This window comes from Ischnura elegans, chromosome 8 (genome assembly GCF_921293095.1).
Source record: "Ischnura elegans chromosome 8, ioIscEleg1.1, whole genome shotgun sequence".
Taxonomy (NCBI): Eukaryota; Metazoa; Arthropoda; class Insecta; order Odonata; family Coenagrionidae; genus Ischnura; species Ischnura elegans.
The window spans coordinates 74,950,509-74,966,258 of record NC_060253.1 but is presented as its reverse complement, the minus strand read 5'-3'; the positions used below and the strand labels follow the sequence as shown (position 1 = coordinate 74,966,258).

Here is a 15,750-nt window from a genome sequence, read left to right as displayed (position 1 = left end):
TCTGTCTTCTAACACGGATTTGCCATCTCCCTTAGTCTCAATTTATTTTTCCTGCTACAATTCCCTTTAAGCTGATTCAGGCGTATGTAACTTGCACGTGAGAACTTATAATGGGCGATGTTGTTACTATATTATGACTGTTTTTAGTAACTGTTGCGCTGAAATATTTTTTTTTCAACACGTTAAAGGGTCAAATATTTATGTGTATTTGCAGGAATAGAAGGATCAACAACTTTGCAACGAAACCATGTCGGTGTTAAAAAATTACTATGTGGAAATAGCAAAGTTGTTGATCCTTCTATTCCTGCGATTATGGATTTCCACCAAGTTACGCCCGCTACGATTAATTATGTGTATTTATTATGACTAAACGACCCAATTTCAGTAATTTTGCCAATACTCTGGTAAAATAAATTACTCTCTTATTTTTACGCTTTATTGTTCATAACATACTGATCACAAAATATAAAATAGCATTTATTTTACATAATATACATCTCACTTATATGCTTACCTCACCGTGGCTAAAATTATCGAATGAAGCTGACATACGATAATTTCCGATCATTGCAAGAAGTAAACTTGTACCAACTACTAAAATAATTTTAAAATCGATCAAGAAAAATCGTATGCAGTGTTAAAATTAAGAATCACCCACAAGCAACACTTTACCTACGAATTATTCCTATGCAATCCATCACTGATAAAGTAATATACACTTCAGGTGCTTGCCCAACAGGCTTCATGCAACTTAAAATAGTTCATGCACACATTCCCTCTCTATTTGAGTAAGTACTTGCTCAGTTCATGCCAATAGTACGCGTGAACGATCTTGAAGATGTACATTTCACCAATGGAATGCAGATTTCGGGAAAGGAAGAGAAAACTGATCCAACCCAATCAATGTTTTCCATCTTCCCTGAATCAATTTGGTGTGCTTCGAATAATTCCTTTGATTCAATATGTTTTACTATGGGAAATAGCAATATCATTTATTCAAATCACCGTAGTCGTGATGGACCAATGCAGTTCATTTTGATGCATCCAAACGTTATCTCCACATTTTGATTTTTTTACAATCACATGTGGTTCTTGACTTAATATAGGTTTAGCAAAACATCCAAATTATGTATGTTTGCTTTTTTATTCGGCTTCTCTATCATTTCATGTGGCTTGTAATCACCCAATAATGAGTTATCAATTCTCGACAAATATTTCATTTGATTGTTTATGTTGTAAAAATCTTATCAACTTAGTATTTACTTTTGCTCCCTCTTTATTATTATTATCACCTACGCAGACATCTCGGCTTGTATTTGAAACCATGATGAAATATTTCCGGCTCCTTTTCAACTACCTATTTGAAATCTTTTCTGTGGAATGGTCATCACAAAACAAATGGAAAGAAATTTTTCCAAATATTCCGATATGAAAGTCGGTAAGAATAGGCGGTAAACATTAATAAGAATACCGTCGTCATAAATTCTTTTATGTTGCAAATAATTACTCATTACTTCAACTTGCTCGTTACTAACCCCATTGTCCTAGGTAATGTTTATCCTCATCCTCGTGGATAAATGACACCAACTCACGGTACAATGTATTACTTGTTCTCGTTGGCCGTTTTACCATTATCTTTTGTGCTCGTAAACTTATCGTTCACTCTCTTGTTTATTTCTGTCTCCATGGTTGCTTAGCTCTTCCTCCGGATTTTTTTTCCTCTTGCTTCTTCCATAGTGTCCAAAATATTCTCTCACACTCATTTTACATGCACTCTTGACACGTGCGAACACTCACACAATTAAATAAGCGTCCGGTTTTATTATATCTAGTCCACTGATCAATGAAATAATAATAATTCGAATGTATGACAAAAGCCGGAGAAAAGGCTCTTGAAGATTTATGAAAAGATGCATAGCCTAACACAATGCATAATAAAATTAATGGTTATAGAGTAATGCGATGTCCTGTGAAAAATCAGTCCTCCTCCAAGGCTTTTTGGAGGCATTTTTTTAGTCCACGTCTCATGGCAGAAAAATATGTGATAAATATAATGACGAGAGCAGTACTGCTTGCCGCGATTGAAAGAACCGCAAGAGTAAGTTTTATAAGTTAGCCAGTTTCATGGCGGCGTACTGTCGATGAAGTCGTTGTTTGCAGAACTCATAGAAGTCTATTTCCCTGGTGAAATTTCTCCTCACAATGTTCTTGACTTCTTCCCGCACGGGAGGCTTGAACGGGTTGCGGTTGATGTGTGGAAAGTGACTCATTTGATCTGGAAATGAAAAAGAAATTATGTTGAAATTAAGCTGGAATCAGAGCGTAATGGGTTCGTGATGTAGCTATTCCTTCTATTTCAGCCACTTTTTAAAGCGTTTATAATCGAAGCAATGTATAAAGTACCGAAAGAGTCAAGTTTTGTCTGCTTGAATGTAACTGATACACTTAAATAACATATTTTAAATTATGGCTGGTAAGAATCACTCATTTTCTTTAGATACGATAGCTGCTGCCACAGACAAGTAAACATTGAATACTGCAGAAATTTTTTCTAATACTTCTGGAGCATGTATAGCATAATAAAAAAATTACAATCGGACTTTCCCAACCAAATTTAAAAGTTCCCGTAATTTTGTGAACTCAGTACTTGGTGTTATTCCATTCTTAGTAAGTGAAAACGAACAAACTGATACCACTAGATTTTTCCACTCAAAATGGAGGAAAATTATTTTACGTTTTTTCTTCATTTTCTGTGAGCTTGAATCTTAAAGCGTCTGCATAATAAATCTGATGTATCACAATATATCACTCTATGAATTCTAGACTACGGTTCACAGTCAAATATATACATACATGCTTTTTTCATAATGGAGGTAAAAGATAATTTTTACTGTTTTTCAGTTCAGATTGCATAAAATATCGTTTTCTAACTCTAACCAATCAACATTTTATTATCTTCCATGTGACATTTAAAAGATATAAGGAATTTTTTTAAAGCGTTGTAATCGAAATCTTATGCATTTGATCATCGGCTGAATTATAATGCCTTACGTTAAGATTTGAAATGTTATTGCATTTCATTGTTGCATTTTCTCAGAGAGCTTGTTACATATTTGAAGACAATACTAATAGTATCCATTTAGGTATAATGAAGCCGTAACGTGTTGCACTTTCCCGTTTTACGCCGATCCGAGTTATACTGCATTGGTTTGCGGACATTGAGCAAAGACCAAACACAGCCTCTCAACCGGCAAGCCTCGACTCACTCACACAGACTAAAAATTCCTTGAGATAAAGCTCAAATGAGCTACTCAATATGTATATTAAGACAAGTGAATGCGAATAGCGTTATTTTGGCCTCCGAATGGCCCTTTTCAACGCGGAAGTATAATATCTTCTCAACAACATAGGATTGAAGTGATCTAGCTCAGGCGCGCAGCTAGGAATTAAGGCTAGTGGGAGTTTTAGAAGGAACAAATACTGGTGGGTATGGAATACGGGAGGTATTCCATGCCCTCAGAAAATTTTAAAGATAGATGATTCATGATAGAAAGATATATGAAATTTTCGGCTTTCTGAGGGATATTTTATTAATCCTTACACTATTCTATAAGTAATATTCATCCAATTAAGTAAAATGGATCAAATTGTAAAATTTCTCTGAATTCTGGGGGGCGGTGGGTTTATCCCCACAACCCCCCCTCGCTGCGCCACTGACCTATATCGCTACTCTTTAACATAGAGAGGCTGATTGTTGGATCATCGGTGTAAAACGAACAAGTGCAATTCGCTAAGGCATTGCTTGGAGCACTTCATTACATAATTTATATTCAAGGGCTGTAGAGCTAAGATCCTCATATTCAACACTAGCGTTGATTTGGAAGTGTATCGTTTCTTATTTTAATATTGCCATTATTACGAAGATGTTAATTATTTGTTTCGCACTTATCATTTATTTTATGGTAAACTGGACAGGATGTTCAGTCGAATTATAGTATTTACTCCCTTACCTATGTGTACTCGTTGGGCTCCCGAGAAGAAGCGTGGAATGTAGCCCTCAAGCACGGCAAGCGTTTTGTTCAAATCTTCCAGGACTCCGACAACTGAGTAATGATGTTCAACGGACCATTTTGCCTTCTGTATAGCACCCTCGGAGTTGAATGGCCTGAAACAGGATTAATATAAAATTAAAAACAAAGCAATATGGATTGAGCGATAAAATAAGTGTAAAAGCAATAGCTGGTTTTATGGGACGTTATACCAATGGATCATACTATTTCATTCGGTTTTGGGGGGTCATTTTGATGGTTAGTCAATTCAGTGGTTTTTGTTTAAGGAATAATTGTTGACGTCAGTATAGTTATAATGGTGCGGAAATAATTTCGTACCGAATTCTTCCAGAAATAGAGATCCTTCCTAAGGAAAATTGAAATTCCTTTAGAAAATGTTTAGATATTCCACTGTTATCCAGCATCGCATGATTGCATCTTATTAAGTGACTTAATGAATCTTTTGCTGCAGTACGGCCGCCGAGAGTTGTCCGATGACATTTAGAAGGGTCAAGATCGGCGTAAGGGGTAAGGTTGCCAGGTAAGAATGGGAAACGCCCTCGTCAAATGTAAACAAAAGGGTTCCGTGAAGAAAGGAGCCAGTAGGGACGACAAGCGTGAAGGATCCAAAGGAAGAATCCCTTGTTTTGGTGTTTCGAAGAAAGGGCTTGTTTTGGTGGCTCAGGCTTGTGTCAGTACTTCATATGCATGTGACAACGTCGTATGACTAGACGAGGGTGTAAGGTGCGCTTTGGGGACAGCGATTGGCTGCAACCCGTGCTGGCGCAAGGTTCTCCGCCCCTCTTTTTGAACTTCCATCGCACAACTCTCGCCGGCTGGACTGTAGGTCAGAAATATTGTTTGCGTAGACAAAAAATGTACAGTCATTTTCCAATTCCCACTTATTTACAGGTTAATTTACCAAATAATGTTGTAAGTAGTTCTTAGAGTGTGGTTTAGATTTAGTTCGTTTTTTTTTGCCCCTGGGGACATGTAATAAGATATAAGTTGGGTCATTTGATAAATTGAAACATTTTGCTACAATGGAAAATAAAAGAATATAACTTTGTTAGATTCACTGTGTATTTAAAAAAAAAATAAACCCAACAAAGGTGAAGCTAGCATAGTTTTATTTTTTTCCGTCACTCATTAAATGACATGATATGGCTTATCCTGGGTCAGGAATATTGTTTGCTTTGAGAATAAATGTACAATCCCAGTCCGAGTTTGCTCCGTGCTCTCATTTGTCAAGGGTAGCGATACATCGGTCGGGATATTTATGAATAGGCTTTAATTGAGAACAGAAAAACAATTCCTGCTTCCTCCATGATTTATCTTAGCTCTCTAATAAGTACCTGCATCTAAATGTTCAAATTTTGATGTTATATGTGATGAAAATAAAAAAATTATGAAATAAATGATTACAATTTTAATGCAAATAATTTAATGTAATCTTTACATTCGATTGCAATATTCGAAACAATTTTCATTATCCACGGTCCAGGAGTTAAAAAAATCAAAACTTGTTCCTCCTGCCTATTTTTCTATGTACCTTTCATGGTTATACAGTGAACATCACAAACATAAATATTCTGCGGTCGGAATGTGTCATATTATTTGCATATACCTAAGTGAAGTTTAAAATTGATAAGCCGCCAAATCAATACGGAATTTAAACTACGATAGATCATTCAACGTATGTTTATTTCTGAGGAATGAGCTAAGCTCGAATCTTAATTCGCCGATTCATAATTAGAACCTGACTAACCTTTTAATCTTGAAATAATTATTAATCTTTTAGTCATAATGATGGATATTAGAGTACGGAAAATAGTACAGTGACCGTAGTACACTGTTAACAGCGTATTGATGATGTCACGATCTCCCTATTTGTTCTGCATGAGAAGTGAAAGGTATTTTTAGTACCTCTAACATATCCCCGTAATAATTAAGTTTTGGGAAATATAGAGTTATGAGGGAGGCCCGTCATCATAGCGTGAGTCATTTCTCGTTCTCTTTATTTTAGTGCAGAATTTTAATTCGGCAAGTGAGCATTTTGTCGATAAAATCTGACCGACGCCCAGCTTTTACAGTCTGTTTCTTCGCATGACGTAATTTTAGGCTGTTGAGGTGGTTAGATGAGGGGCCGAACTTGAACGAGATTTCAAGATATGAGCCAGTGGGAGAGTACAAATGTTTCTCACCTTAATCTTTATATTTTTGATAACATCATCACGCACTTGTTGGGTGACCTCGTCATCACATCGCACGATGCGGATGTTGATGTTAATTCATTATTTTATTTAGCTTTACGTAAGAATGGTGGATAAAATCTTCTTTTCAGCACAAGTTGCAGAAGTTAAGCTGGTTCAGTGTCGTTTGTCTTTCCAATGAAATTCACGGAACTCATCATGATTGATGAAGTAGCCTAAGTCGGTAAAATTACTCATTTTTAACGAACGATGATTGAATGTAAATCAAATACGTCGAGATTATACTCTAAAAATGTGAGCACGGGGCGAAATGCTTCATATATTTTGATTATCATGTCCTGATAATTTGTCAATTTGTTGTAAATCGATAAAAACGATAAAATTGGATCTAAACGGGTGAAATGATTTTGGCAGAGTATCATCTGACGCCTGAAAAATCTGACCGAGATAGACGCTTTTAGAATTTGGCCTCAGTTAGGGATTAAAAGATAAAATCACTCGCATTTCTTTAGTCTCTTGTTTTCACTCTCTGTCTTAAGTGTCTCTCTTTTTCTTCGGGATGAGTAAGAATCGTGTGTTCAACTGTGTTATTATTGGTTTCTGGGTGAGGAGATGAATGTGTTTAATATGAGACTTGTAATTATTAATTTTCTTTTATTTTCAGGTTAATATATGTATAGAATTTTTCAAGCAGTGTTTTTGTGTAGTTTAGATTTAGTTCGTTGTTTTTTGCCCATGTGGATATTTTCTAATAAAACATTTGGATCATTTGATAAGTTGAAACATTATGTTTCTCGTTGAATTAGTTGAAGCGCGTGAGGGATGCAAGTTTCATCCATTGCATGAATGCACAAGTTCAATTATCCATCAAATAACTCTTCAGATGCTCTAATCGCGAATATAATCGTTCTTTGGCGACGATTCCCAAGTAATTTCTAACTTCTGCGCCGTTCGACGTTAAGGTAGGCTAATAGAAAGAAGTTTAGGAATTCAATATAAAAATATTAGTATATTAAACATCCTTTTGTTCAAGAGCATGCATTCCATTCATTCTGATTCATGATCGGGCATATTTATTGCTTTCTTGTCTACTGATATGATTTTTGTCTTCCTTGGCTACTCCTCTCGGTTATTAAGTATCCCTCTGTAAATTTTCTGCATACAACTATGGGATGCAGTGAAACAAAGTTGGTTGATTTAGATGGTAGTACCAGTAGCATGAAACGAATGTCGCCATTGAGCACCATTTTGAAAAATTTGTGTTTGAAGCATTTTTAAAATTAAGGCAAACAATGAGTAAACTCGTTAAATTGTGATTAATAATAATTTCTATGAGAATATTTAAAAAGAAATGCTATTGAGTGTGTTACACGTATGGAGTGATACAATTTTATTCATTGCATTGATTACAATATTACAATGGAATCTATGGATCAAAATTTTATATCCCTTGTTGTCTACCAAATTACAACCATCATACTCTTTTTTGTCTTTCATGGAGTCGCTTGGATATCGTATACTTAATTTTGTTAAGCAATTACTTGTTACGGCGTTATTTTTTGTTTATTGTTTTAGTAGTCTTGATGATTTCTTCAGTGGATGATTAGCTATTATAAAATGGTGTTATACTTAGGAAATAAATTGGTTAATGTCGCTCTCGTGGGGACTACCGATGGTCAGTCGCCCTAATGAGGGTTCACCCTCGACTCCGAGCCTAATCTGACCCTTTCCCGGGGTCCGAGCTCGCGACGGATGGACCCAAAACACCGGGAGGGCCCCCACCCATGTGGGCCACGTGTAGTACAATTTTGATTTTATAGTTCCTCTCGAGCTATCAACAATTTATTGCCTTTATCGTCTTCTTGATGACACCAGAAATACGGTCCTTTTTTGATCGTTTTTCTACGATGATTTTCAAGAATTTTGTCCAATGTGCGCTAAAAGTCCCCTTTTGACTTGGCAACGCTGCAGCCATCAACTTTGGGGTGGGATAGGAAAGCCCTCTCTCTCGACGCTCAACAATGGCAAACCCTGTTCTGACCTGGGAATTGGAAAGTTGCAAAGAATTGAAAATTGCATGCTAACAAATACGTCCACATTCATGCAAAGGAAAAACTTGCCAACTGCTCATACAGACAAGATGAGAAGGCATAAAGGCCGCTTTACACGGTGAATTTTCATTCGAAAGATCATTCGAATTAAATTCATTCGTCTTTCGGTGGGTTATGACGTACTAAGTAGAGATTAGAACGGTACGAATTGATAGCGGAAAACCACTTTCATAAATCGTGCGTTTTGTGAACTCGTAACGAAGTACATAAGTTAAAATAAGTTGTTTTCGCTGAAGGGCAACGATCATTCTGCTTCAAGATAGTGCGCTCTAGAACATGATCACAAGGAAACTTACTCTTCAAATGACCATATCATTTATATTATTCACGGAATCATTCAAGCAAATTGGGAAATGCTTGAAATTTAATTCTTATGTTTACCTTCAATGATGAGAGATAGGCAATATTGTGATTTCATAGGGGAGCCAAGATAACGTAACGGCTCATTTTCGTTCTACTGTGTTCACCGAATAAACAGAGATTTTGTCATTAATTGGGGCTCTCAACCCAAACTTCAGCGCTCATCTCATGTAATATATTTTAATAATTGTAAATTACACAAAATATTTAAGCAATCGAGGAGAAAAACGACGTTTTTATTCATTGAATATCCCGAATGTCATTTCCGAATTACCCATTTTAGACAATTGATGTTTGTGAATTTATGTTCTCTCAAAGTACATATTATTATTTGAGCTTTGCATATGGTTACTTTGCTTCCAAAATTTTAAATATGATCTTAAAATTCCGAGGTGTATGCCAACGGCAAGATGGACGCCGTGCGCTCATATCATTCACGGAAATCATTCAAGCAACCGTAAACTTGGATTTGTAAAAAGAATTCTCGGTAAATGCCCAAAAAAGGTGAAAGAAATAAGCTACCTGACTCTAGTGAGGCCTCACTTGGAATATGCTGCTAGCGTGTGGGACCCTTACGAGGTAGGACTAACAGGTGAAATTAATCGAGTACAGTGCAGGGCGGCCAGATTTGTGATGAGTTGTTACGACAAAAAGTGCAGCGTTTCAAGTATGTTAAACGAGTTAGGATGGGAATCTTTACAGGAGCGTAGATCGAAGTATAGGCTTAACTTACTTAGGAAACTCGAAGATAATATTTTCTCAGACGACGTGAAGCATATCCTTCGTTTACCATCGTACTATAGTAGACGCGATCATGAGAAAAAAATAAAATAAATAGACTGCAAAACAGAGAGATTTAAAATGTCATTCTTCCCTCGTGCTATTAAGGATAGCAATGTTGTCTCAATTGAAAGCATTAATGGCAACGCTCGCTAGGATCACCCATTGCATGTTTTTCGTAGTTCTAACCTTGCATGTATTTGCTCTAGGAATTACTAACCATTAGCAATTTTTTAATGAATAAGCATGTATATTTTTCTAGTGTGCGTAATATTTCTTTGACTGTGTGGTGTGCATGTGGCGGTCCTCTTGCATGCTGCATGTTGGTGATTGATCACCCCCTGCCAAACACCCTATAGGTGGCTCGCAGGGTATAATGTAGATGTAGAAGCAAATTAGAACAGGCCTAAAATTTTCCTCAAATGATCATTCGATCGCAGGAAATTTCCGTTACACACGGTTAATTATGGTCATTCGAAAGATCATTAGAATGATCTTGCGAAATAAAATTCACCGTGTTAAGCGGCCTTAAAAAAAGGAAAATTTCTGAAACATGAATTAAGGAATACATAAGTCAGTAGGATACACAACAAGTCAACCTATTAGTAAATTCTAGATCTACACCTAACACCATTGTGTTTGGCAGGGGGCGACTAATCTTCAACATGCAGCAGTGAAGACGAAACTCCATGCAAGTGTAAACCTAAAAAGAAAAACAAAACATCTACAATCTACATCTACAAATTACCCTGCGAGCCACCTCTAGGGTGTTTGGCAGGGGGTGATCAATCACCAGCATGCAGCATGCATTTGGACTCCCACATGCACACCACACCGTCCAAGAAACGTCCCGTATAATAACAAACTATACTACTATATGCTGTTACAAATAGAATATAGAATAGAAATTCAGAAACATGCAGTAAGTTTTACATAGGTTAGTAGGCTACACTACAAGTCATGCAATCTATTTACGCGTTCTATTGCTGCCGTTATAATCTCTTATTGATCGTGGAAAAAATGACATTCGGAATCTGTCTGTTCTGCAATCTATCTCTCTTATTTTATTTATATGATCTGATCTTCCGTAGTACGTTGGCGTCCGCAAGATATGGTTAACTTCGTCAGAAAAGACATTGCTCTTGAAGAGAGAACATGCAGAGAGTCGTCCGAGGGAGTGACGCGAATAATTCTAGTAATTGAGACACCATTGCTATTGTTGATAGTACGAGGGAAGAATAACGATTTCAATATCTCTGATTTGCAGTCTATTACTACCGAGTCGTCCGAAAATAATCGTAGCCTACTGTGTACTACTTCGCCAGTGTCGTTCATGTAAAGAAGGAATATGAGTGGGCCAATGACACCACCCTGGGGGACGCTAGAAATGACCTCAACCTTATCGGAGACTACACCATCTAATACTACTCTTTGGACGCGGTCGTTCAAAAGCTCTCTTATCCAGGAAATGACATCATCATCAGATCATCTAGGCCATAAGATTTCAGTTTTATTATTAACTTCCCGTGGTGTACTTTATCAAATGCTATTTTGAAATCAAGAAAAATCGAGTCTACTATTTTGACTGTGAATTACCACTGTAATAGGGGATATAGCTATAGGGGAGATATAGCAGTCGCAGTCGAGCAGTCGTTGTGAACGGAAGTGTCTGAGCACAGCTCGCTGTTATACACTGTTCGCTCGTTTCTTCTCGTCGTAAAATGCCATCTCAGTGCGATTCCTGCGGAAATGTAATAAAACGTGGCCAGACGTCGGTTCTCTGCAATGAGTGTAACAAGAGTTTTCATGCAGTGTGCCAATCAGTGTCGAAGGATGTATTGAAGTTGCTCGAGGATGGCCGACAACAGCGGTGGATTTGTCACAATTGCGATCCTGAGGCTCTGAGGAATCGTCCAGATTGCGTGGCGAATGAAGCTACACAACAGATGGCATCTTGCAGCACTTCAGAGGATTCATCAGTGCTCCTGCTGCGTGAACTGTTGGAGAAGATATCGGTGATGCAGAATGAGCAGAGTGAGTTAAAACAATTAATTAATTCGTGGAATAGCGTCATTCATGATCACACGAAGACGCTAAGTGAGCAAACAAAAGCTATAGAAGCAGTCCAATGTAACCTTAGTAAAGTGAGTGATGGATTAGATAAATTATTTGGGGAAAACGTTGCCTTGAGTAAACGAGTTTGTGACCTTGAGGACAAGTTGAATACTTTGGAGCAAGAGTCACTCAGGAATACTATCGAAATACATGGTGTTCCGATGTCAAATGACGATGCTCCTTCAGCAATCGTGTGTAAAACAGGTCTTGCCTTGGGTATTAAACTCGATGGGAGTGATATTGAAGCTGCGTATAGGGTAGGGAAGAAGCATTCCACCCGGTCTAAGCATCCGCCGCTAGTTGTACGTTTTGCCCAGTCAAGCATAGCGGAAGAATTTGTTCGATCCAGGAGGGTGAAGAGAAATCTTTCACTCTCGGACCTTCACCTGAACACAGGGAATGTTAACGCGGCTAGCCCAATTTTTGTAAATGAAGCTTTAACACAAACAAACAAAAGGTTGTATGCCCTAGCAAGAGACCTTAAAAGAAATGGTAAGGTAAAGTACTTATGGGTGCGCGGAGGTCGTATATTTGTTCGCAAAAGTGAAGGCGGGGATAGAATAAACATTCGAAGTGATTCTGATATAGAAACCTTACAATGAGGAAGCGATCCTTGTTTACCAGGGACGGAAGATCGGAATGGAACAATTTGTGCATTGAATCAACAACTTTCGATCTATTATCAGAATGTGAGAGGTTTGAGAAGTAAGTTAAAAATGTTCAACATCTCGTTAGGTGATCTTGACCATGATATAATATGTATAAGTGAGACATGGTTAAATAATTACATAAGTGATTCAGAAGTATGCATGAGTGGCAGATACAAATTACATCGGAAAGACAGAAATGAGACTTTGACTGGAAAAAAACTAGGTGGAGGAGTAATGGTAATGGTGAAGGATACGTATAAGTCAATGAGGTTAAGAGAATTAGAGACATGTGATGAAAATATTTGGATCAAGGTGCAGGTGAAAAATAATAAATGGGTGTATTTATGTGTTGTCTATTTCCCTCCAGATGCTATGCTTGAAGTATATACTAACTTTTTTGACAAATTGACCTATAGTGAAATTATTAATAATGAAATATTTATCCTTGGTGACTTTAATTGCCCCTCATTCATGTCATCTATTGAGACGAAAACGCCATTATGTATTGAGTTGTTGATGTTCATGAACTTATTGGGTCTGAAACAGAAGAACAATGTGGAAAACAGTTACGGAAAATTTCTTGATCTTGTTCTTACTAATGTGGTCGAGAGTAATATTGAGGTGATTCGCTGTACGTTGCCAGTGATTAAAGAAGATCACTATCACCCAGCAGTAACCGCTCATTATGTCTGTGGTATTACAAAAAAAACAAAAGATGATTTTGCCAATTCATATAACTTTAAAAGAGGTAACTACTTGAAATTATATGAGGAGCTGCGGAGTAAAGATTGGAACGCAATTTCATCTACTAATGATGTCAATATTGGTTTGGAAATGTTTTACAGTTACCTAAATGAAGCGATTGATATATCTATTCCAAAATGTAAAATATTAAAGTACAAGTATCCTTCGTGGTACAATTACGAGGTAATTAAAAAAATAAAGAAGAAAGATAGACATAGACTACTGTTCAAGAAAACTGGGTCAAGTTATCACAAATCAAAATACAATACTTTGAGAATAGAAGTTAGAGAAGATATTAATAAAGCTTTAAGTGTTCACTTGGAAAATATCAAATATGAAGTAGTCAACGGGAACTATAGTAGTTTTTGGAAATTTGTGAGAAAAAATAAGGCTAGTGGTCATATCCCTGAAGTACTTACACTAAATGGTTGTGAATTTGCCTCACCAAGAGAAATAGTTAATGCATTTAAAGAATATTTTATGTCTGTTTATGTTACTCAAGTAGATCCCTCTAAGATAAAGTATGCTAATGAAACCCTTGCCCAAAACAATGATAATATAATCATTATTAGTATTAGCATGGATGAAGTGCTTGAAGCAATCCAAAGTTTAGATACCAAAAAATCTATTGGTCCTGACAATATCCCTACGTATATTGTGAAAGGCTGTAAAGAGATCTTAGCTCAACCTTTATGTCAGTTGTTTAATAACTCTTTAAAAAGTGGAGTATTTCCCACAAAATGGAAAACTGCCAAGGTGTGTCCTATTTTTAAAAAGGGAGAACGAAACGACATAAAAAATTATAGGCCTATAAGTATATTGTCTGTTTTTTCAAAAATATTTGAGGGTATTTTATGTAAGCGTATTAACTTTCTATTAAAAAATCGGATAAGTGATACACAACACGGCTTTATAGCTAATAGGTCAGTAACGACCAACCTAGCTATCTTAACTGATTATGTTATGAATTCCATGGATAGCGGTTCTCAGGTGGATGCAGTCTACTTAGACTTTAAAAAAGCCTTTGATACTGTACAACATAACATATTGCTAAGCAAACTGAAAAGTATTGGCATTTCAGGCTCTTTGTTAACTCTTTTGAGTTCATTTCTAAATGAAAGAAAACAATACGTAGTGTATCGAAACGTGGTGTCTGACAAATACTCTGTTGTGTCTGGTGTGCCTCAAGGCTCGAACCTGGGTCCAATTCTGTTTTTGATATTTGTTAATGACTTGCCACAATGTATCCTTCATTCAAGATGTCTAATGTTTGCAGATGATGTTAAAATATATAGAAAGGTGAACAACTTACAACATTGTCTCCAGATACAGTCAGATTTAAACAGTCTGGTCACCTGGTCTCATGAAAATGGTTTATTTTTTAATGTTGATAAGTGTTTTGTTTTATCTTTTTCATGGAGAAAAAATGTAATCAAATGCAATTACCATATGGAAGAATCCAAATTGAATAGGACTAATGAATGGAAGGATCTAGGGGTCACCTTTGATAGCAAAATGTATTTCACCACACATATATTGAATATTAGCATAACTGCATGTAAACTTTTGGGCTTTATACACCGTATGTCAAAATATTTTGACTCTGAGATGGTACTTAAGACATTGTATTACTCTTATGTAAGAAGTAAGTTGGAATATGGGTCAGTTATTTGGAATCCCTATTTAAAGAAACATAATGTACTGCTAGAGCAAGTTCAAAAGAGATTTTTAAGATTTCTATATTTTGTATTATATCATGTGTATCCGCTTTTCGAGAATTATGTTTGTTATAGTGATTTGTTAAGAGTGTTTGGTCTCCATACCCTGCAAAATAGAAGAACCATAAACGACCTGCTATTTCTGCATGATGTCATTAATAAGGGCCTATGTTATGAATTGCTTAAGGAAATAAAAATAATAGTACCAAATGTTAATAGCCGGTTCAAAAGAACATTTTACATATCTAAGGTTAAAACAAATTATTGTTCCAATACGCCAATACGAAGGATCTGTGTACTATATAACAAAAACTTCAATGATTTAGACCTGTATCAAAAGAAAAACTGCTTTTTAAAAGATGTTAAGAATATGTTTCGCGACTGTGATAGTATTTAGTTAATATTTTTACCATTTGTTATCATGATTGTTACTTTTTTGTGGCTGTGACCAATTTATATTCTATTTTTTGTAGTTATAATCATGTATTGTTCGCCCTATAATTATGTACATGTTGGGCGAACATTAAACATAATAAATAAATAAATAAATAAATAAATAAATAGCTGAAACGAGCAGAGAACTACCACTGTGAAGAACACGAACTCTCAATCACAGATATATATTTTACATATTTCACCAATTTTGCGTAGTCCGATACGACGAAACAGTATTTCACCGGGAAAATGTACGGATTTTACGAACGGACGACATGTACTAAAGATCACCAGTGAAGGAACGTAAAACAGGACAGAGGACCGTGCGATAATTGTAATATTACTCTAAGAACATTCACACAGTGTGATAGGTAAAGTAGGATAAGTAAACACAACCCCATGATAAAAATTTTCTTGATCACATGTTACACACATAACGTCAATGTTGGATTTTCAAAATCAAATAAACAGCATAGCATCCAAGTATCCTATAAGAAACTTGATTGTGGGTGGAGATTTCAACGTACCTTCTATAGATTGGGAGACTTATAGCTTCATTCCTGGTGGGAGGGATA

At 36.3% G+C, this 15,750-nt stretch overlaps 1 protein-coding gene across 1 annotated transcript in view; it reads right to left on the bottom strand.

Moving 5' to 3' along the window:
• Nucleotides 1-422: 422 nt before the first annotated feature.
• Nucleotides 423-15,750, bottom strand: part of LOC124163667 (heparan sulfate 2-O-sulfotransferase pipe) — a 213,338-nt gene continuing 198,010 nt past the window's right edge. The window contains exons 7-8 of the mRNA XM_046540728.1: nt 4,011-4,165; nt 423-2,275 (exon numbers count right to left, since the gene is read on the bottom strand). Coding sequence (XP_046396684.1) covers nt 2,106-2,275; nt 4,011-4,165 — 325 coding nt within the window. The 3' untranslated portion in view covers nt 423-2,105. The remainder of the gene's footprint in view (nt 2,276-4,010; nt 4,166-15,750) is intronic.